Below are 23263 nucleotides of genomic sequence, written 5' to 3'. Positions count from 1 at the left end.
TTAATGAGATAACTGAAATGAGATTTAACAACTTTTTATGATATTAATGAAGTAACTGAAAATGTGAACACTGGGTATTTGATATTACAAAATTATTTTGACTAATTCTCTTTTAGATACAATAAGACCTTTATCTTTTTTAAGAGCCATTATCTTTTAGGATCACATACTGAAATAATTATGGACAAAATGGTATTTTGGATTTGATAGGAACATGGAGGCTCATTACACTATTCTGTCTACTCTCGTATATGTTGTTTTAAATTTTATACAATAAAAAGCTGAAAACCACTACAAGGCATACATATTTTCAAAATCAAATTTTTTAAAATATATATGTAAGCTTAAAGGAAAAATTAGGGTTAAATCAATGATGATGATATATATTCACTCTGCCCTTCCACCCCAAGCCCAACCTTAATTCCTTCAGACCTGAGGAGAGCTTTTGTTTATGTCATAAGCGTAGGAGACTTATGTTTGTCATTGGTACTGACTTTATAATCTCTCTTTCCAATTTATCTGATACTCTCCACAAGGAAGTAGAACTCTGTAAATCTGTTTATAAACCATTTGAAATTATCCACTTGCTAAACTATAGAAGACTTTAATACTTATCCAAAGGAAGAAGGACTTTCAGAAAATAACATAACGCAGATTGAAAAAGATAAATTCAAGACACTAGTCAGCAGAGCTGGAGAATTTACTTTTTATTCTTGCAGTTTTATACTAGGAAGTCAACATTTAATTTAATTATCCATTGTTCACAATTGATTTATAAAAAATTTTAATCCGTAAATTGTACATCAATATCCTATGACTCCAAATTTTATTTATTACTCTCCTTCAAGTCTGAAGAAAATGATCTTGTAATTTATTAAGTTCCACAGACAGCACAGTCCCACTGACGTAACATTTAGTCTGAAGTCCTACTCATATGAGAATTAAGAATAGCCAGTATCAAACTGGCCTGAAACCTGATTGTGTTCCTGGCTCAGGATACCTGTAGTAAATTTGTAAGTCCACACTGAGACACAAAAATAAACTAGGGTGTGTATGTCATATAAAAAACTTTTCACAGTAGAGTAAAAATAACATTAAAATGTTACCAAATTTCAACCATATTATGGTGTTTTATCCAATTAGCCTTCAAAATGCCTGATTAATTGAATTAAATGCAGATAATTTCATATAGGATTTTTTTTAACATTTGCCCAGCATTTCAAAATGGTTATGGAATTAATATAACTTTTAAAATGTCAAAGTATGCTATACATATTGCACTTTTCTGCTAGGCTGGGCTAGTATCTTCCATGGCAAGATACCAAAACTATTGAATAAAATACACTTTAAAATCAATAGGTATTTGATTAATTTCCCTGAAATTATCAACACCATTACCAAAACCTTCCAGGATTTTGTAAGATTTGATTCCTTAAATACAGTTTTAAAGTTTAACTTAAGGAGGGGGAAAAAACCCTCATATATTTGACTTTTTATTTCCTTTTTCGGTCGTTCAATGACCAAAGAGAATTTTAAACAAATTATGCATTGTTTCCTGGCTTAATAAAAAGCTACAATTTCTATTATCCAAATTAAGAAAAATTATACTAGTCAAAAGCTATTTATTATCAAATGTCTATGTATGTCTGTCTGTAGGTCCCTTAGAACCTTTCCAAACTTTCATAAGCAATAGATTTTAATCAGTTATGTACTAGAATCAAATTAGGTAAAGAAAAACTTATTTTGCAAAAATAAAATCACTTCCCAATATGCTTGACAGAAACAAGCTATTCATTTTCATTTGTGTTCCACTGAAGACATTACTGAAATCTGTCCAATGGTTTATTTCCAACTGGTCCACTACGGAATTCTTCGGAATGTTTTAAGATTGGCTGTAGCTAGAGTTCTGACTTCCATTTGGACCCTGCTCTCCTTCACTGTTCAAGTAGGGAAGAAAGAGATTTTACACCAGTTAAAAGACTCATTTTTCAACACCCTGATAAGCCTACTAATTTTTAAAGTTAGTTATTCTGTAGTACAACTCTAAAAAACTAAGACATTCCCGATTGTAAGACACAGATGTGGAAAAATTAAAACCCAGAAGACTAACATTTGGTTTTATGTTTTTATTCTTATGTAACTTAGTGCCCTCACACATAGCAAGCATTCTGGAAGTTAGTGTCCATATACACTAAAAAATTTAAATTAGGGTATGGGATTTCATTGTCATTACAGGTATCACTCAACATAGAGATTAGAGCTTCTTTTAGACAACTTTTCTTATAAAATTAAATCGTACATGTAAAATCTTATTCCTGCTAATTATGAAAATCAAGAAGTGTTCTTCCAAAAAAAATTATTATCTAAAGGCATAATAAAACCGTATGTAAATACAGCAAACCTTTATAAGTCAGAAAGAGATATGGTAACTTCCTTGAAAATGCTGAATATTTAAAATAAAAACTAAAACTGAAAAATACCAGTAACTGTGGCAATAGGATTATTGCCTTATCTTGTCCATCATCATCTTGCAGCTTCAGGCCCTGCCACTAGTGAAGAATCACTCAGGGAATTTCTGCAAAAAATGCATCCAAACGCAGCTGTTTGAATGACTGCCTTAAATAGCTCCTTGTATAAGTCAACATTAAAATATCAGATCTACAAATCTACCTTAATATTATGTAACTTATTTTTCTTGATAAACAGTTAAGATGGGTAGCTTTTCCTTATTTCCCTTCTAACCTTTTTTCCCTACCCCAAATGACCTGATGTATAGTGAGAGCTGAGAACACTGAACTTAAATGAATAGATTCTATTAAAACAAAACAAAAAAACCCCACCACAACAAAAAATCCTCTTAGCACAAGTGACTCATACTTAGCAAAATTATGTTACTGGGTGCAGTGGATCTTCAGGTCACTCTAAAGCCAAAATTCTTTATCTTTACAATATCGGAGCAATCATCTATGTTGTTGAAAATGCTACTGAAATTTATAAAAAAGGATAACAGCCAGTGGGGGGGCGGGGGGGGAGATGGCACAGAGTCAAACTGACATGGAACTACTACAGAATTCTTTATCCTAAATTTTAGATGAACTTGCCTATCTCTGTTCTGTTTAAATCTACATGTAGTATATAGCCATATGTTGAGGGATACCTGTAATAGACTGCCATTGCATTAGGAAAAGTTACTTAATAGATGGTCAGATTAATGTAGTTTTAAAAATGAGACATTCTCAATCTATCAAGTCACAAAATTAAAAAAAAAATTAACGCGTGCCATGAAGTTTTGGAAGAAATTTTACGAAACAACATAATTTATGAAAAAAATGATAATGCATAAGATATATAATTAAATAAAACCAATAATTATAGTCTACAAAGTACCTGTTTGGAGGAGGTTTTGGTTTCGGCATCTTACTAAGAATAGTTGCCATCTCTTTCCTCTCATCAAAATTCTTCCACTGCTCATATAGTTTTAGAATAACCCTGATTATTTCCAAAATCTAGAGAAAAATTAAAAGTTCTCAGTGGCAATATCAAACATCATTTAGTACATATAAGAACACACATCATATACCAGACATCCCTCAGAAAACTGAAAAGACAGTCTGTCCTTCAAATTAGAATAGACAATCCTGATGAATGTGAAAGCAGTATTTTCACCACACTGCTATTTAGGTTTTTCCTCCCAGCCTCTCATCTTTTAGTATGTACGCTCGGTCTATCCTCATCCATCTCTGCAGTTGGTTTCCTTCTACCTACTGATACCTTAAACCAAAACAAAACAGTGAGATACTGGGAACAGAGGTCTAAATCATGAAGTAGACAACTAAAGAATACACTCCTCTAATACCCATGTTTCAAACAATTTAATGGGAGGTAGTGTACAGATGACTTTATTTTGATTCTCTGTTAACTACACAGGAGTTAAGGTGCTCAGAAACTGGCAGCTATAAACCTATCAAATCCGTTTCCAAATTAGCCTTTTCTTCTTCACCTGAGTAGATCTAACCTTGAACTGATTCTAGAACATTTTAGCAGAAAAGGTAAAAAAAGGGGCAAAAATTACTTTGTCAGGAGAAAGACTGTGTTATAGAAGTTTACAGTAGGATTACAGTAGTCATTAGGTAGCTTTTAAAATAATCCTGGAAATTAGAGGCTGCTCTGCAACCAATCAAACAAACCATAAGGTTACCATTCTCTTTAAGCCTAAACTGAAGAGAAATACAACCTTAATAGTCAACATCAGTTCTTCTTGCCAACATATTTCTTAACATTTCTTTACCAAAAATCTTCTTAGATTAGCTGACATCAAGAGATTTTAGGCTCTGAATATATGTATGTATATGCATGACTGGGATATTATGCTGTACACCAGAAATTTGACACACTGTAACTGACAGTACTTCAATTAAAAAAAAATTTAAAAAGATTTTAGGCTCATGGTAATTAAATACAATATTAAAATGTTCAACTTTATATTCCACTAATGGAATTTAAAAGATTACCTTCTCCATATCCACAGAAAGCTCAGCAAACCACTGTCTGGCATCTTTCTGCTGTACAACACAAGCTACATGCAGGCAAGCTGGAGAAAAAATGAGAGACAAAGGTCCATGTTTAACTACAAACATGGAATGTTTAGACTTAGAACTAAAGATAAGATATTTACTTTAAATTTTATGTGTATTTTCTAATACTCTTTTTTAAAATTATATGGATTCATATAGTAGTTACGACTGACCATCCATCAATTTAATCTTATACAGAAAGTTACTGGTCTATATATATATATATATATATTAAGGTTCTTGACATCTGCTTCTCACTGTGAGCTGGTCATGTTACAGTTGCCTTGGCTGTTAGGGAACGTCAGAGAGGAAAAAATCCACTGAGAAAATTAAAGCACAGAAAGAATCCCTGAACAGCAGTACATGTAGTGGTCAAAATGCACCCAAAAGTCAGTGTGACAAAAACAAACAAACAAACAAAAAGCCAATCAATACACTAGTAAATATGAACAATATTGCATATGTTTTGGTATTTCAATTAAAAGCAGTGTTAGGGGATGAGGCTATAGCTCAGTGGTAGAGCACGTGCTTGATGTGCACAAGGGCCTGGGTTCGATCCCTGGTGCCTCCGTTAAGGGGGAAAAATTAATTTTTTAAAAAAGCAGTGCTCTCTCTGCTTTTCAAAGTTATTAGCATATAATCAAGTTATGTGAAAACCGGGTACCCTAGTAGTGAGTTCAGTATTGTAATCAAATAGAATGGAGAAAAAAAATGTAAAGCAATAGATACAATGTAATTATATACATCATTTACAATATAAACAAAGATAGTGAAAGAACCCAAAGACAATAATCTACATCATAACTTTGCCTAGTATAATTCCTTCCAAGCAGCCTGGCTACTCTGATCCTACACAAGCTTGTTAAGTGTTATATTCCCTGGTATGGTTACTCATGTGACTTTGCTAAGAATGACATTCTAGGCAAACAGCAACTCAGATGTGATCTGACATACTGGTTACCCCAAGTTAAACAAAGCTATAAACTAGGGCTTAGGTCTAGGAGAAACTGAGAGGCCAAAGGACAAATTATAAAACCAGGTAATTAAAAACAATGCCGGTGGGGAGGGGGGTGGGCAGTGGAAAATACTGTGACAGGGCACACATAGAGTAAATCAGGGACAGGAAAGACATCCTAAACCCAGACTGAGGTGATGTAGGGAGTCTGGGGATGGGGAAGATATCACTAGAGATGGTATCTGAGACAAATCTTTCAAAAAAAGTGAGAGTGGGAGCAGAGAATGTATGTATAGAAATGATGAAAAAATAGCCGTGGATTTTATCCAGAAATTGGGAGGCGTACTGAAAGATTTTAATTGGGGCACAAATTCTGCATTTTAAAAAGCTCTTTCCAGCTCAGAGTTTCTCAACCTTAGCACTAACTGACAGTGTACGTTGGACAGTTCTCTGAGACTGCCCTATCCACTGCATGATGCTGAACAGCATCCCTGGCTTCTACTCACTAGATGCCAGTGGCATCTCACCTCCAGTTGTTACAACCCAAACCACCTCAACATTGCCAAACATCCCGTGGGGAGCAAAATTATCCCCAGTTGAGAACCACTAGCCTTGCTCAAGTGAGGAAGACAGATTGGCTCTCTGAGAAGAGGGATATGAGAGGCCAATTAACCAGAAGGGAGACTGCTTTGATAACCTGGATAGAAATGAGAAGATAGCTCTGAGATTACTAAAGAGAAAGGCACAACAGATACTGGTTACCAACCAGATGTAGGTATGATGGGCGATAAAAGAACCTAACTTCTGGGTTTCCAACTAAGATAACTAATGCTATTCACCACCTAGCAAAGACACTAAAAAGAGTATATTTTGGGACAAAGTGATGAGTTCAGTCCTAATCATGAGTCTGAGGTTTTAGTGAGATGCCAAAGGAAGCTATCCAAAAGGCAGAGATTGATATAAAGACTTGCTCAGGAGCAAGATCTTGGTTAAATAAAGAAATTTAAATGTTTCAACACATAAGATAGTAGAAGCTATGGGCCTCAGTGAGACTACTCAGGTAGAAAAAAGACAGCAGGGATGACAAAGATGTGGCACATGGTCTTCCTACCCATGCAGATCCCAACATTCCTTCCTATTGAACCCAGAAGCCACTTCAGAATCCTTCCAAATACAGTACTTCCAGGGAGCATCCAGTACTACAAAAGTATAGCCCATTTGCCACCCTGATGTAAGAAGGCTGAGAAACAGTAACATTTAAGAAATAACTGAATAAAGTGAAACCAATGAAAATAAGTCTGGACTGGTCAAAGAATAGGGGGAAAATCAATAAGACAGAGTCATGGAAATCAATAGAACACAAAAAGGGAACAAAAACTAATGAGTACTAATATATGGCAGTCATTATGTAAAAGGTACCTCATTTAATTCCTGTAACAACTCTATACTGAGTGTTAGTACCCTCCATGTTTTATAATTAAGGAAACAAACTTAGAAAGGTTAGATGATTTTCCCATAATTGTAAAGGAAGCAAAGTTTAAACCTAGAACAATCTGACTCCAAAGACTGCTCTAACCCATGCCAGTACTGCTTTCCAGATAACAGAATGGTGGCTAACTTCCTTCCAGCAAGGCATTAAGGACCACAAAAAGGCTCCTTCACTTGCCCTCTGAGGAGTTAACTGGGCTCAGGAAATTAAAGACAGGTCTGGCTACTTCATATAAGCTACAACTAATATTAGCAGGCTAAAATCTGAACTTATCTCCCTGAACAGACAAAAATGTTCTATTCTGACACTGGTTAAAATTATTTCAAACAATTTCAAAACAAAAACTTACCAAAAAAGAGGGGTGGGGCTACAATAATCCTGATTTGTGACAGTTGCAGTTCATATTATTGAAAGTTCACATGCAAGGAATAGTCTATTACTTCAAGGAACATAAAAACATAAAGTACAATAGGGTGAAATTTCTTTAGGATGACCTAAGTAGATTATAACAATTTGACTAATAAAGGTACACCACGTTTACATACCTAAAGCTATCATGAAAGGAGGATACAGTAGGCAAAGATCCGTTCTGTAGGTATCATTCACTATCCTCCTACAGAAATGTAAATCATATTATTATTGAAAGCAGAACTACCTCATGATTGTACATTTCCCCCCCAAAGAGGGCCAGAATTCACATATCTGTATACGCTGATTTCTCTTTACATTACTGTAACACAGATATAAAGGGAAAAACATCAAAGGAAAAAGATACATGAATGTGACAATGAATAAGCAATTTTAATGAATAAAATTACAGCTAAATTTACTTAAAATTTTAAAACCTCACAATAAATTTGAATAAGATAAACACATTTTTCTAATGTTTCCAAAATTAGAAAACCAGATAGGTTACCAGAAATTATACAATGAATTAATATGTATGTTGAATACCACCAAAAAATATTCTGATTATTTTAAACATAAAATAATAAAAAGAATCAAATTTTAATTTAAATATTCAAATAGATTATTTAAAGATCTTTATCATTTTGGCATTTATACCAATGTAGTTATTAAAATTCAACAAGCAGACATTTCACTCAACATAAAGTAACTTGGGGCACTATTATAATTACTTTAAGAATACTTCATATTTAATTGTCAACCTTCCTCACTAACAACATGTTACACTATGAATAACTTCTGTTCTAATTACCATGCAAGGGGAAGCAACATGTCTTCTTGGCCCATGTCCTGCACATACTGGAGCAAAGGTCTATAAGGATGATACACTATCAAGCAACAATCCTAGAAACAGTTTAAAAAATGTGTATGTATAAAAACAGATTTATTACAACACAAAAACCTTACCATTACCCAACTGATTTTTAATTGTGTATTTCAAAATATATTTTTCTAACTCATGCTTGCTTCCCTCTTATTCTCTTAAGCAAGCAGTATGGCAGCCCTAAACTCTACTATAATAGTGAAGGCAGTGCTCTCTCTGGAATATACCTTGGTAAATCGGTTGGCAGTCAGTCAGCATCCATTCCCTTAGAGACTCAAAGTGTCACATCTGCAACACACTGAAACCTCTTATTAGCCTATTAATCCGTAATTCCCAACTGGAGGAGCAGAATTCTGCCAAAGACATAATCTATCTTTAAATATAACACCACACACATACACAAATTGTGCAAATAATTTACAGTGGCTTAATGTCCTCACTGGTTTGCTTCTAATCCTCATATTTTAGTTACTATAGAACAGAAAAATCCTCCCATCCTAAGTTGGATATACAAACTATTTTACAGGCTTCCAAGAGCATATAGGTGATGATGCTACTAGGTAGTACAATTTCACCATCACATATCGCTTGGTTTTTTTAAAATGCACCTCCCTACAAATAATTTCTTTAAATTTATGGCTTCACTAAATTTGAAAATAAGTTTTACTCTATTAATCACATGGAAGAAATACTTACCATTAATTCTAAAAGATAGAATTCACATTCTAATACCTAAAAAAAAAAGAACATGAAACCAAATTTGATGAGTCTACTTAGTCTAACATAAGAATTTAGAGATATTTATCAAACATTTTTATTAAAATTTTTAGATCAAGAAAATAAATAGCTTATATCAGAATGAACATACACAATAAAATTATTTTTACGATCATACAATACATGTAACTATGATTATAAAACATTTCAATCACAAATTAATTATAAATCAGTAAGAGAGAATACTGAAAATGAAGTTAAAAAATACAATCTAAAGAGAATAAAGAAATCCCTCGCAAGATGGAAAAAGAAGAAATGCCTATTAAAATGGCAATTAAAAACTCATCTAAAATAATGTAAAATTTCAAGTATGGTTTGCATACTGTTCCATCATAGTAATTCTCAACATCAGTTGAACATTAGTAACACTTGGGAGCTTTTAGAAAATACCAATGTCCAGGTCTCAAGCTTGAAAATTCTCCTTTTGTTCATCTGGAGAGCTCCTGACATCGGTATTGAAAAAAAAGTTCCTAAGGTGATTTAATGGGCACCCAGGGTTGATAAACCACTGCTATAAAGTATTTTTTAAAATAGTAGAAGCAATTTACCTTTAATTTAGAAATAAAATCAATTTCCTTATAGAATTTGAAACTGCCATTTCTAGGAGACTATTCAGTTTATTCTAATATAAAACAGAGCTAGTTTATATACAGCTTTGATAAGTAGTTTTATTTTATACAATATACTTACATGGTTCATCCTATAAGGAAATTCCTTTGGAAAGGCATATGAAAATCTAGTTTTTACTGCAGAAAACAAACAAACAAAAACCTTAAACTGAGAAAATGGAGAAGTGAATTAACACAAAATTTCTCTAACACAATGTAAAATATCAGAGGCAAAGCTAAGTCATTTTTACTAGGAGTTCTTGAAGATGCTTAGGGACACAGATGTTTTTTGTTTTCAGGCAAGGCCAAAGACTAAGCAGCAGGAAGCCCTAGGCCCCCAACTATATCACAATTAGAGGGTTTCAATGATATATTTAATATATTAAGAAAATTTTAATAATAGTTCTGCTGCTTAGAAAATAATTAAAGGGAATGGAAAAAAAAATCACTAGCTTTTACCATTTCTATAATCTTTCCAGCTCTAGAATGGTATTGCTCTATTCCTCAGTAATTCCTCAGTTCCTTACAAGGAACACAGGTTGTATATGTGTTCATAAGTATATGCATATATATATTTGTAAATATATACAGTTGCCCCTTGAACAGTATAGGTTTGAAATGCATGGATCCATGCACACATGGATTTTCCAATAAATATGTACCCCATGAGCCAAGGTTGCATATGTGGATTTTCAACTTTGAAGAAGGCCAGACCCCAAACCTGGCATTTTTAAGGGTCAACTGTATATGTAAATTTTGGAAGGAAAATAAAACCAAAAAATGTTAACAGTGGTTATCTCAGATTTAAGGATTTTTACTAATCTGCACTTTCTAAACTTTTTAAATAAGAAATAGGTATTTCTTTATCAAGAGATATATTTTAATAAAATCATAAATATATATACAAATGTCTCTAAGGACTTTCTTTATACCACCCACAAACACATATACACTCTTTTCTTAGTCACTAAGCACAAGCAAAAAAACTGTTAACAATCAATCCTCTATTTCCTCAAAATGGTATGAGTATATACATTCAAGTACTATTTGAGAAAACTGAATTCAAGTCATTATGATGCAACATTTCAATCTGTAAGTGACTACTGACAGGTTACAGAGGATCTGTTCTGTGACCCCTTCCATTTGTACAAAGCCCAAGTGACTGCACAGAGGTTGAAAAGAATTTCATTTATTCTATGTTCTCCCAAGATTTGAATCCTAAACCACTTAAACTCGACATTAGGAAATTTTTACTTAACTTTCCTTTCCTCTTCTTTTAGTTATTTGAAAACGTACCTATCAAGATTTCTGAGTTTTACAAATCCTTTTGATGTAAGCAAGATGTGAAGTGTACAAGCAAAACAGGCACTTATATAATATTAACAAATCAACAAGGTAAAATAATCTCCGTACATAAAGCAAATCTATATCCCTAACCCCTGGACCTTGACAGCTAATATACTGAACTTAGATTTACCTGATGCCATCAACTTCTCTCCTATTCCATGATAAAATTGTTCTGCATTTTGATTTTCTACCTCCTAACTCTTTTCTTCTGACCTGGAGGAAAATGCATCTCTCCTCTCTACTGCTACCCCTACCACTTGTGCATCTGCTTTCATCATCTACTCTTTTTTTCTTTACACCTTTAACCATTCCTCCTCCAATGAATCTGTCCCATCACTTACTAATATGTTCAAATTTCCCTTAAAAGCTAAAAACCTCTACCAAATTATATTCCTCTGTTTTTTTAAAGTAGACTTTTAAGTAGACTGACACATAAGAACACAAGAAGGAAACTGCCTGCAAGCCAGGAAACAAATCACTGCCAATCAAGAAACTGATCAAGGTAGGCACTTTGATCTTGGACTTCCCAGCCTCCAGAAATAAATGTCTGTTGTTTAAGCCTCTCTGCTGGCTACCAAAACATTATTTTAAGCCTTCATTAGTGCTCATGTGGATTATTTCAATAACTTAAAGTTTTTTTCCATCTCAAAATTGTTAACTTTATCTCTCACAGCACCCAGTGGTAACAGCACTCACTACAGTCTGCAGTATATATAAAACTATTTCAGGTTTTTCTTTTTTTGGGTAGTTTTTAAATTGTGATGAAGTATACATTACATATAACCTACCATTTTAACCCTTTTTAAGTATACAGTTCAGTAGTACTAAGTATATTCACATTGTTGTGTAACCATCACCACAGTCCCTCTCCAGAATTCTTTTCATCCTGCAAAACTATCCTATATTCATTAAACAACAATTTCTCATTTCCCCCTCCTTCCAGCCCCTGGCAGCCACCATTCTACCTTCTATTAATTTGATTACTCTAAGTACCTCATATAAGTGGAATCACAGAGTATTTATCTTTTTATAACTTATGTAACTTATTTCACTTATCATAACATCCTCAAGGTTCACCCATGCTGTATCACATAAAAAACTTCAAAATTTGTCTGTCTACTTCAACTCTTGTTCTCCTCCAATTCGCCTTACATAATTCTGTCAGACTCACCTTCTTAATGCACAATATGGCATCACCCTCATGTTAAAAAATAAAGCTTTCAAAGGTACCGCCACTGTCAACAGGACAAACTGCAGATTCCTCACTGAAAGCAGTCTACTATCTCGCCTTACTCAGGTAGGGCCTTTCCTCGCTACTTCCTTACTCAGCATTTTCTGAATATTAACTCATTAGCTTTCCCTTATTTCTGATCAAACTGTTCAGTGTTCCTAGACTGTTTTTCCCCTACATTTCCCCAGGTTCAAATTCTGTCTTCAACAAATTCTGTTTAAGCCTTTATGGATTCATCTAACAAATAATCTTTTTCCACTCAAAACATTACTGCATTCTGTTACTCTCTTATGCCATTTATTTTCCCCTATATTGCTATTTGCATACTGATGTCTTATTTTCTCATCCTTAAATTCTTTGTATTTATTTTTCTATCCACCATTATATCCAGTATGTTGTTTTCCAGTGATAATGATGCTGTTGTTGATGACAATGAGAGCAGCCACTACAGCTGACTGAGTATTATGGATTAAACTGCATCCCCCACTTTCTAAATTCCTATGTTGAAGCCCTAGCCCCAATGTGCTTGTATTTTGAGAGAGGGCCCTTAAAGAGACAAGTAAGGTTAAATGAGGTCATAAGCATAGGGCCTTAATCCTATAGGACTGGTATCCTTACAACAGGAAGAAGCGCTAGGGATGAACATGCAGAGAGAAAGGGCCATGTGAGGACACAGCAATAAGGCAGCCATCTATAAACCAGGGGGAAAGTCCTCAGGAGAAACTATGTTGACACCTTGATCTTGGACTTCAAGCTTCTAAAAGCGTGAGAAAATAAATTTCTGTCGTTTAAACCACAGAGGCTCTGACATTTTGTTATGGCATCTCTAGCAAACTAACACACTAAGCAAAGCACTTTTCAAAGAGCTTCATTGATATTAACTTATTTGATCCTCATGACAACCCTATGACATAGGTATTAATATCTTCAATATTAACAGAAAAGTTATACTTTGTCACACAGAAAGCACTGTAGCTGAAATCTGACACTGAAGCTGTCTGGGTCGTATAAAACGCTATAAAACATATGAAATAAATAAAACAGTCTACTATAAAAGTTTCCAATTCATTGATACAAACATTCTTATGAATATGCCTTTAAGCCTTTGCATGAGAAATAAACAAACCTTGGCAACAAGTATTTTACATTTTCAAAAATATATACCTTCTAAAAAATCTGGAAAACAGAGACTGAAATGAGAAGAAAATAAGGCACCTATAATCTACTCAGAGCTGAGCACTACTAACATTCTGGTAAATTTCCTTGTAGTCATTTTTCAATTTTTTAATAATCTGACTTTCCAGAGGACCATTCAATAACTTCATCAATGGGATATATTTGGTATATTAAATTCTATGGTAAAACTCTTCTATCTTTAAAAGAGTAAGATATGACACGGAAAAGACTGAATTAGACTATTATACTCATTTCAGAGAGGGGAATGACTCAAAAATATAAAAATTAGTCAATCTGGCTCAGAAACTTAACACAGAAAGCCTTCTGCCTCTTCTTCTGTGTAAGATCACAAAGTTAAGAAAAAAAATTTTAATTATCTTTTGCTAGGTGATATCTTTTTGCTTAAACTATGAAGATGAAGCATAGCATAAAGTTACCTTATGTACAATACTTTACAATTGCTATTTCCATTAATGCCATGATCCACAGGCAGGTAAACCCCATCTTTTTAGATAAAGAACTAAAGCCAGAAGGTAAAGCAACTTGCTCAGTTATGCAGCTGCTGCTTAGAGACAGAACTGGGGCTTAGAATCAGCTCTACTGACTAGAGTCAGCATTTTTTTCTGCACCATACTTTTCAACATGGAAGGAAAATACATAATCCTCATCAAATATATGCAATATAATTGCTAAAGAAATAGTTTACTCCACCCACAAGAATGACACAATACCTAGTCACTAGGAAGCTATACAATCAAAAAATAAAAATTTTTTCTTTATCCTTATTGTAAAATTAAGAGCCACTGAGTTGATATTTTTGGATCAACAGTTACTATCCATCTTTTTACATTAAAAGTACTATCTTAAGAAATAATACTGTAAGTGGTTTAAAAAATTTTTAGCCAAATATATTAGGCATAAAGATAATCTCACCTCAAGAGATTTAACAGACCCAACTAATCTCTCACAAGTGTCATAAACTGAAAAACATTAATGTCCTATGGAAGTATCTTTATAATTACATTCTTAAATCAAGATATACATTTTTGCACTTACATACAGAAGTAGCAGCAGCAATCAATCTTGTATTTGAGACTACTCCAAATTCCTAGAGACAGAAAAGTAAATGAGATTAGGTATGTACTAATCCAATGAACCTAAGGCTATTTGAGGTCTATTCAAAACAGTATTTCCTGTGTTCCTCCAATGTTTACAGTCTATTCATCTACCTACTTGAGGGATGATGTACTTAAATCTCTAAATTAACTTTCCTTAAAATTACTACACTTTAACACAAATATTTAAGTAATAACTGAAACTGAAAATTAAATGTCTGAGACATCTTAAATGCCATTTCAATACAAAACACAGAAAGATTTGGTCACAGCTAAAGATTAAAAAAAAATACTATAACCAAATATGAAAGGACACAGCTTTTTGCAGGAATAATTCTTTACCCAAAATTCTTAAAAGCAGAAACTTTCACTTAGTAAATCATAAAACAGGGTTCTACTCAGTAAGTCATGTAACAAAAGATATTTACCAAAAAGACAAATTAAGAACTCCAAGTTAATCTACAAGAGTAGAAGTTTAAGAATTGGTCTTGGTTTCCTGTACTGATTGTCCTTCAGAAACATAAAATTAGTGGTAACATTTGGAAAAAAGCACCCCATAATACAGGTCTTCTATAGACACCTTCTTTTCCATAAAGAACTTAAAAACAACTGAGCTGGTTCTACCTCCTTAAATTACCACTTACATTACATTCAATATTTGAGAATACAATTACTCTTCTAAAGACATCATCTAAAAACAGAAATATAATATAAAGGATTCATATTACTAAAGATTACAAGGATTTTTATGAAGGCCAGTCAATATCTGCTATTATTATCTGGGATTTTAGCTGAGCTCTCTTAAAAATACTGAAAAGGTAAATAAGGTGAGCAGAGATTTGGTCTCAGCTGCAAGTTCTCATTTCTCTTCTCTGTCCCTCATCTAATTTCTCTACCCTCACTACCCAAACTATTCCTCCTTAGAATGCCACCCCAATCCTTCCTCTCCCTATGGCTCACTAGGTGGCAATCATCAAGAGGCAGGGAAGGAACACAGGAAGGAACACAGGACATAGGAAGCATATGGAGGAAAAGGAAGAACACTCTCAGGTTATAGCAGACAAGCTGTGGCACTTAGGGAATACTCCTTAGTGCCAAACATTAAACGTCTTAGAGACAGTAGCGCAAAGCAGCGAAGAGCATGGGATTAGGAGCTAGACTCCAGGGTTCAAATACTGGCTCTGTCACCTATCAGCTCTGTGATCTTAAATCTCTTTGTGTCTCAGTTTCCTCACTTATAAAATGAGAATATTTCAACTATATATCCCATAGTCATGACGATGGGTTTTTTTTTCACTTTTTTTTAACTGAAGTATAGTCAGAATTCAGTTATATTTGTAAGAGGACTTAGAACAGCATTTGGAACATAGTAAAGTGCCAAGTAAGTGCTTGTTAAGTATATAAAATAAACACACGTATGTATTTCTTTGGTTTTGTACAAATTTCAGTATTTTACATAAATCACTGTTATTACTTTCATACAGATATTGTGAAAACTGGGTCAGATTAGCCAATACACGTTGACCGTATGTTGATGGACAGAAAATTATTTCATACCTCTACTTTGGATGCCAAAAACACACATGTAGGAGCCATTAATACAGGATCTATACTTTTCAGAGAATACCTAAAATATGATCAAATAAAGTTAAATATCATTCACACAAAAAACATATAAAACCACAATTCATATAGAAAACATTTATATGGAAAAAAATCAGGACAATTATATGGCAAACACATGATTCATTTATATATGGTTCATCAACATTAGATAAGAGTTTCAAATAGGCATAACGTATTCCTCAAATAAAACATCCCTACCTGGCATAGAATCTCTTGAAATAGACTGTAGCAGTGGCAATAACTTGTTGTCTTAATTTAAGATGTTCACCTAATGCTTGGATAACTAAAAGAAAAATAATAATGTTAAATGTATCTCTGATATCATTATAATATTAACATTGAACAATAACCCCATACAGTTAAATAATGACTATATTCCCTTTTAATGAAGAGAAAAACCTACACATGCTATAAAGCTCTACTTGGATCACAGTGATCCAATACTAGGATTGCACATTTGATTAAAAAAAAAAACATATATATATAGGTATGCATAAACAACAAAAAAACAGAAACTGCCCCACAACAAAAACTATTCTTGAATCAAGGAGGTTGAATGATAGGTATTTCCCCTCTCCTAAGTATTTTCAATGCTTTTCATATTACTAGACACCTATCAGCATTATAACTACCGCTTAATAAAGTTTATAAAAAAATCAAAAACAAATCCTCAAAACAACAGAGGTAGGTTTGCAGAAGAGTGAACTGAGGGAAGAAAGATCCTGTAACAAAGCTACCATGTAGCAGAGCAAGGATCTTCTAACTATAAATCCCCTTCCCTCCAGAGCAAACTTTGTAAGATAGGGATGACCAATAAAGGATGTCAATCCAAATAATCATTTATTCTCAAAGTCCTTTGCTTTAGCCAATCTTACATTGGGTTTAATGATGCATTATAAAGGCTTAGAGAGATAAATACTTCTAAATTGTCTTGAGTGTCTCTGATGTATAAGTCCAAAAAACTATTCAAATCACTTAAAAAGAAAGATATATAAGTTGTAAAAAGAATACATGTGTATATAAAAATGTAAAGTAGGGACTAAAACAGTTCATCACAAATTACTATAGGAAAACATTTTAATTCAGAGGTAACCAACTGTACTATTTCAACCAATTAAAAAAAAAGTTTACCATTTGTAAAAAATATCTGTAATTTCCAATACTCTTCTTCTGAGAGAAACTTTAAGTCCTTTTGGCGTTCCTTCAACAGATCTTGTTTATCCAAAATCCATTGTAAACTAGAAGAAGCAAAGATTCAGACATCCTATAGAAAATCAACTAACAAAAATCACAGAAAACTTTCTAAGATCAAACAGGCTGTTAATATTCTGAGAAGTACAAAATACAATAACCATGAAAGACAATGTTTTTCACATTTCTTGAAACTTTGACACCGAGAATTATCTCACTAACAATGCAAATATGCCCTGAAAATAACCTGCCCTAATCTTGTCTCTCTTCCTTCTCAGTCTGTCTCTCCCCATCATTATTAAATAGTATTTCATTGATTCTAAGACTGTGGTATCAAGATGCATCTTCAGTGATGCCTAGCATTTTAATGGGCAGTAATGTTTACACATTCTTTGTGGTAAATAATGGTGAAATTACTTGACACTAATTGATGGTGCCTTAGATTGGATGAAGTATGTTTTCTCGATTGTTCATGAGTAATTAGAGTATTTAATTTCCCTACTTTACAAATTTCAATCATGTTAAAAGCTACTTCAGAATTTATTATACCAATAGCCTCCTTCTGCCTAGTCTAGTCTAGTCTATTTTTAAACAGACATGCAATTGACATGATCCCAAGATATTCCGCAACATGCTTTTGTCATTCAGTAGGTATTGAAAGTTTTGTCAATGAATTTGTTATTCAGCATCCTTTTAAAATGCTGCACAGCATTATGGATGGATCTTTATTTATTTAGTTAATCCCTACTGATAAGCATGTAAGATCATTTTTTCTTTATTACAAGTAATGCTTTAATGAACTTTATAATTCATCTTTGCATATTTGATTAATACTTGGAATAATTTCCGAGAAGTAGAACTAATGGGTCAATTTTGCAGGTAATTTTGATACTCATTGTCAGCTTGCCTTCCATAAAAGTTACATCAATTTCCATTCACATGAGTATGTCTTAAAATACTTAACTGTAGGGGTTACTTCCAATCTTTTAAGTAATTTACATCTTAAAGGCAAATTAATTTTTTCCATTATCATTAAAGAAAATTTTCTATTTTTACATTTTTAACTGATCATCTTATTAAATCTTCATTATTTCTAATAATTTTTCAATTAACTAAATTTTCTAGTTAATTTTATCTCTATATATTGATAATTTTGCCATTTTTATATCTCATTTTCTTATCATTCCTACACTGAGAGCAGCATATTCAGAACAATGTTAAAGAGGCATCCTAATTTCCCTAATGTTTCACCATTAGATATCTCTTTTAATGCTGTTTTTATCATGTTAAGACGTCATCCTACTTGTTTTAGTAAGAGCTTTCATCAAGAACAGATGTTGAATTTTATTATGTGTCTTTTTAATACTTCACTGTTTATTAATAGACTTCCTAATATTGACTATATTTCTATAATAAAATCAATCCCACTTTTTTATACTTTAAATGTAATGTGAGACTCCATTTGATAATAATTTATGTTTGCATTAATATTCAAAAGTGACTGTTTTTAGTGCCACCTTTGCTAGATTTTATCAGTGTTATTAGTGTTATCATGGCTTCCACAAAGAGAACTGGAAAGCAAGCTTTCTGTGTGAACGGAAACAACTTCAGTAGCAGATTCTCTTGAAAGTGGGAAAAAATTTACCCATGAAATAATGTGGGCCTGGAGCATTCTTTAAAGGAGTAGCCCTCTGGTAACTCTGATTTGCTTTCACATTTATTACCATGGAGATAACCCAAAGGTACATCTGGGATTACTTACTTTTCTCATTCCTAATTTTGTACTTTTGTATCATCCCTTTCTTCCTTTTTTCAGCTAGCATAGTTTAGTCTACCATTTTGGTTTTCCCTTCCAAAGAACCAGCTCTTATAATTTCTGACTATTTTTTCCCTTTTACTACATTAATATCAGTGTTATCTTTATTAAGTCTGTTTTTCTTAGGTTTATTTCACTGTTTCCTTTTTAATATTTTTAAGTAAAATATTTCATTTTTATTCTTTTTTAGTTATTCAAGATGTTAATTTTCTTATAAATCTGGCTTTGGCCTCATCCCACAGATATGAATATATATTGATCTCATTATGTTAGTTCCTAGATACTATTTACTGTATTTTCCATTTCCTCTTTGATACAGCAAAGTATCCAGAGTTGGTTTTGTAGTTTTATTTTTGTTATCTGCTCATTACTACATTCAGTCAACCAGCCAATATTTAGTATCCTTCTAGTTTGACCACATCATGGCCAAAGAATGCCTTGTATTCTCCTTTAACTTTCTGGAAAATACTGTCATTTGCTTTGTTCCAGATATATCATTAATTTCTTTTCCACAGTCATTGTGTTTTTAAAAAGATAAATTTCACAAACAAATGTTTTAAAGTTTTCCCTCACAGCACGTAATATGGATGATAAACCAAGAAATACTGCACATCATCAAATTTAAGATTACACTGATTATAGCATCACCATCATTTCATGTGCTACTAAAAATAAATTGCCATGATTTCAGAAATGTTAAAATGGGCAATATAAAGCCATGAAATACAGCACATTCCATGTCAAGTTTCCTCTTTCACCAAAATCACCTAAAACAATGGCTTTCATAATCTTTTTGTTTTTCCAGAATTGACTATCTTGTCTTTCATACTTGTTCCCTTCTGCAGATCAGGGACTCCATGATTCTTCGAGGGATTTGAGTAAGACAAGTGGCCCCTTCCTCCACAACTGTTTCAACTGGGAGGCAAGGACAGTTTCAAAAAAGCATATTTGATATTATAATAATTTTATATTTGAAAAGTGAAAAAAAATTGGTTTTATAAAGTAGATCCTGGCCCCCTTTTGATGAGCCAACAGAAAATGAAAGCATAGTGAGAATGCTTATCAAAAGGGCGCAGAATCTTTTTTTTTTTAAGTTGAAAAAGGGCTGTAACTTCTGATAATCATAGTTAACTATATGTCAATTCTCTCAGCTTCTTTCAAAGTCTATCAGAATACCTCTTCTTCACTACCTAAATTTCCCATGTTTTAAAATTTTACCCGAGCAAATATTTCAGAGTGAAAACAGTGCCAAATAAAAATATGACCAGGATTAAAGCTTCCATAGCATCTCATTTCCACCAATCACTTTATAACAAGAAGGAAACTTGCTTTTCTGAAAATAGGTTTCAAAGCCCACTGTTTCTTTTCCTCTAGTGCAAACGGCTAAAAAAACTGAATAAATAAGACTCCATCTTCTTCACAAACTCAAATTTTAAACTACTTACTAATGCTCTCTTAGCATTAAAAGTTTACACTCAAATATCATTTTTATCTGTCCATTTTTCAATTATACTGTGGAAAGCCTAGCTAAAGTTCAATTAGTCCCATTACCCACCTTCCTTCCTGTTTAAACAATGTATTTAGGGAGAAATGTTCTCAATATTACTCTAGCTCTTCCATGGTACTGACAGAAACAAAAACTTATTCACGAAAAAAGGTTAAAGATATTTTGGCAGCCCCTGAAAAACACACTTTTAAAACAAAATATAAGGCAGAGACTAATGAAACGGGTACACTTTGAGGGTACTTGCCCTATACTTTACAAACATAAAACTCCATTTAGGCTTCAGGCAGTTGCAGGAAGCAGTTAATGAGCAGAAACAAGCCTGACTCGCTCCTCTCCTCGGAGTAATATTAAATCCACTCAAGACAGAAGATGAATGACAAAAGACTACGATGTCCATCTACTGAAGATACCAGGCAAAACCGAACCACTTCTGTCCTGAAGAGCCAGCCTCACAGTTCCGAACTGTGTCACTCTTCCCGTACCTGTGTCCTTCCCATCCCAACCCTCGCGGGCCCCACCCCTTCCCTGCACCACCCTCGGCCTACCTAATCCAAAAATCCGAAGTTAAACTCCCGAACTGTCCTTCCCCGGCGACAGAACCCCCTTCCTCCCTTCCCACTCAACAGATTTCACCCCTCTAAAACCAGGCCAGGGGACGAGATGAGAGGAGTTGCCAGAGAAAAGCGCATCCCGCTTCCGGCCGCCGCCGCCTCCCGGGAGACTCCGCGGCGCTCGGGACAGGGGCCGGGATCCAGGCCAAGGGGAGTCGCAGGCCCCGTCCACACCGCCCCCCAAAAGCCAGCCTCCGGCGAGAAGACAGAAGATCACTTACTAATGGGAGCTCTGCCAAAAGTTCCCTGCCATGGAACACAGCTTGCCCTGATAAAAAAGCACCAGCCGGCGGAGCGGCCCGCGGAGCGACCATAGACCCAGCCCACCCGGTAACCGCGCTCCTCGATCTGATCTGGTCGGCTCCGCTCCGCGGCGGGGACAGTGAGAGGAAGAGGATGGCACCCTATTCTCCTTAACGCCGGCCAGCAACACTGTACTGTGTAAATCCGTTCCTATGCAGTAAAGTTCCGGCCCGCCCCGTGGTAGCAGAGGAAACCAGCGGGGAAGAGACAGCCCTTGCGCACGCAGTCTGAGATAGGATACTGAAACTGGCGCTTACGAAGGCTCGCGCCTGTCGAGAGGCTCTCGCGAGAGTTTCGCACCGGTTCCGGCGTAGAGCCCGCGCAGCTGGATCTTCTGCGGCAGCTCCCATTCGCAGAGGGGGTTGAAATCCAGAAGCTCAATTCAAGGTTTTGTTATTCCATTTTAGTCTCCCAGAGCACCACAATGGCTTTGTGTTAGAGTATAAGATTTTTCTGATTTCATTCTCCTGCGTTTGGAAAAAGAAATAAAGATTATTTTGGCCTCAAGGACCTACCAAAACCTAGCGGCACCAAGGCGAATACATTATTAATGGAGTTCTTTTGGAGTGAAGCACAAAATATTAGAGCAGCAGTGTTTTCTTTTAATGCCAGAGACCATCAGTTTTGCAAAAAAGCTAAAAATATTTTCCTTTATTACATGTATATATGTGTGTGTCTATATGCATGTGAACCAAATAGAAACGTACAGCCAAATATGTAATAATTTAATTTTACGCGATGAAATTCGTATTTCCCATTCTATTATCGTTGTAACATTGCTTTTTTTGTAAAACTGCTAACTCATCATTAGACACACCTGAAAGTTGTTCAAGAAGATCAGTGTTTTGAGGTAGCTTGAGACTGTATTTTGCACATTGTGCTTGGAAACCTATTAGGTTGTAGTGAAATTTAAGTGCTTATGTTACGCATTTTCTTAAATGAAATAAAAATATCAAATATGACATAAATCGGAAGGATATTTTTTCTTTTTTTTATTGAAGTATAGTTGATTTACAATGTGTTAATTTCTGGTGTACCACATAGTGAGATGTATACACACACACACACACACACACACACATATATTCCTTTTCATATTCTTTTTCATTGTAGGCAGTTACAGGGTATTGAATATAATTCCCTGTACTGTACAGTAGGATTTTTGTTGTTTATCTATGTGGTATAATTTTAAAACTTTGATTCAGTTACATATGTACATAAGTACTAGGTCAAGTTGTGAAATGCATTCTAGTAGTTTAACATAAAATATTTTATGTCACATGCCATTCCCATAAAGTCTGATGTGGATTAGACTGCTCCATTTGTGCTTGTCCTCCAGATGTCAAGGATCTAGTACATTTCCATCTTTCAACTACAGTTGATCTTAGAGCAACAGGGCTCTGAATTGCAGGGTCTGCTTATAGGCAGATTAAAAAAAAAATACAAACTACATTACCAAACCATCTGCAGTTTGTTGAATCCTCAGATATGGAACCTATTTGAGGTTGGTTGAATCCTCAGATGCAGAACCCAGGATAGAGAGGGCCTACTGTAAAGATAAGCTGATTTTCAACAGCTGGGCTGGAGGTAGGAGAGTTCTATGCCCCTAATTCCTGAGTTGTTCAAGGGTCAACTATGCTCCATCT

At 34.3% G+C, this 23263-nt stretch overlaps 1 protein-coding gene across 2 annotated transcripts; it reads right to left on the bottom strand.

Moving 5' to 3' along the window:
* Positions 1-692: 692 nt before the first annotated feature.
* Positions 693-21805, bottom strand: CCNC (cyclin C). Of its 2 annotated transcripts, XM_010948391.3 has the most exons (13): positions 21536-21805; positions 17321-17427; positions 16388-16472; positions 16121-16190; positions 14505-14556; positions 9777-9832; positions 9006-9041; positions 8238-8329; positions 7564-7631; positions 4512-4591; positions 3388-3506; positions 2481-2575; positions 693-1937 (listed from the first exon to the last, which is right to left on the bottom strand). In XM_010948391.3, the coding sequence occupies exons 1-12, from the start codon at positions 21565-21567 to the stop codon at positions 2524-2526; spliced, it is 849 nt and encodes a 282-aa protein (XP_010946693.1). In that variant the 5' UTR covers positions 21568-21805; the 3' UTR covers positions 693-1937; positions 2481-2523. The 2 variants fall into 2 exon arrangements, with proteins under 2 accessions (XP_010946693.1, XP_010946692.1); XM_010948390.3 differs by lacking the exon at positions 2481-2575 and having other exon boundaries at positions 21536-21785.
* Positions 21806-23263: the final 1458 nt, after the last annotated feature.

The sequence above is a fragment of the Camelus bactrianus genome, chromosome 8, assembly GCF_048773025.1.
Source record: "Camelus bactrianus isolate YW-2024 breed Bactrian camel chromosome 8, ASM4877302v1, whole genome shotgun sequence".
Taxonomy (NCBI): domain Eukaryota; kingdom Metazoa; phylum Chordata; class Mammalia; order Artiodactyla; family Camelidae; genus Camelus; species Camelus bactrianus.
Note: the sequence above shows the minus strand (reverse complement) of the source record. Positions and strands in the feature narration are given on the sequence as shown.